This window comes from Opisthorchis viverrini, assembly GCF_000715545.1.
Source record: "Opisthorchis viverrini unplaced genomic scaffold opera_v5_1927, whole genome shotgun sequence".
Lineage (NCBI taxonomy): Eukaryota > Metazoa > Platyhelminthes > Trematoda > Opisthorchiida > Opisthorchiidae > Opisthorchis > Opisthorchis viverrini.
The window spans coordinates 1-1,308 of record NW_008753962.1 but is presented as its reverse complement, the minus strand read 5'-3'; the positions used below and the strand labels follow the sequence as shown (position 1 = coordinate 1,308).

General features: G+C 44.1%; 1 protein-coding gene across 1 annotated transcript; it reads right to left on the bottom strand.

The window, feature by feature from the left end:
* Positions 1 to 577: 577 nt before the first annotated feature.
* Positions 578 to 763, bottom strand: T265_15914 (hypothetical protein; the record flags this gene model as incomplete). Its single annotated transcript, XM_009179335.1, has 1 exon — positions 578 to 763. A coding segment is annotated over one exon (186 nt), but the record flags the coding sequence as incomplete, so codon positions are not given.
* Positions 764 to 1,308: the final 545 nt, after the last annotated feature.

The following is a 1,308-nucleotide window of genomic DNA, read 5'->3' as shown; positions in this document are numbered from 1 at the left end:
AACCTAATGGAGCGGGTGACTTCGGGAATTAGCGCCATAACAAATGTTGGGCAGTAGGTGAATGCAAGTTCATGAGAGAGAGATATTCATATAAGCGCTTTGGAAAAGCCGGCTGATGAGAATCAAATTCGCGCCATAGTACGATACCGCCAATACCTTGCAATGCGTTCATCTAATCTTTCGATCGATTGTAGAAACGAACTTCCGGTGGTGCATTTTATCAATGAAATAAGCTTCAGTGATGGGCGCTGGATATAGTGGATTCCCGATGGGATAGTCTTCCGCCATTCATCCGAGACTACCGAAAACACTTATTTGGTACATAAACTGGGAGGAAAGCGCCAACAGCAAGAAAAGGCTGATGTATAGCATGCCAAAAAAGAAGCAAAGGTGTCCAAATTTAGTTCCTGACGGCCATGAAGATGACCTCGTAAACGTCAAGGGCACAAAGCCGTGTGGTTGCAATTTTCATCTAAAAAACGGATATCAAAACGTTTTCTCACACCTTCAGAATAGCTGACTTGCATTTCCAACCACCTGTTTTTTTTTCTAGAGAGAGGGAAAGGGAATAACTCACTTTTATTCCGGTTCCTGTTAAAGCCGAACATCCTTGAATCTGCCACGGACGATCCCGGATAGTAAGTAAACCCAAGCCATCTGAGATTTTGTCCGCAGTTTCCGCGTTCAGTAGATCCTGTTTATTGGCAAATACGATGAACGGCACTCCAACAAGCTTGTCTTCGGCCAAAAGTTCAGAGAGCTCCTGTTTAAATAAGTAGCAACCGAGATGAGATCAGTGAAAAATTGATCGCCTTTCAGTCAGAAGTGGTTTAAGATTCACTTTAGTAGTGTTCACTTTGGTTTACAAACGATTCATTGTTGTGGTTTTGTACCCCATCGCAGTTTGTGTTGCTTGTTGGACGACGTAAACGGGCCCATACCATACGTCCGCCCATGGGTCTGGCTCTCAAGGGGTCGACATCAGGACAACCAATTACACGCGAGTGACTCGCAATGCGTTCAAGGTCAGCACATCGTGATTGGATTGTCTCCACTCTTCCTTGCTTTGTACCGCAATTTTCACATGCCCCGACACACGGCACGTGATTTCATCCCCCAATTTCCACGCTGTATGATAATTAGCACCATTTTATCACAAAACTGCATACAATGAATCAAACGGGAAGAGTCACATAGGGGACATCTCTAGACAGGGACCATCCAAGCAAAAGGTAGACACCATTCATCTACTAGAACCACGCATATAAGAAACCGTAAACATATTTCATGTAAATGAGGTTCACTACA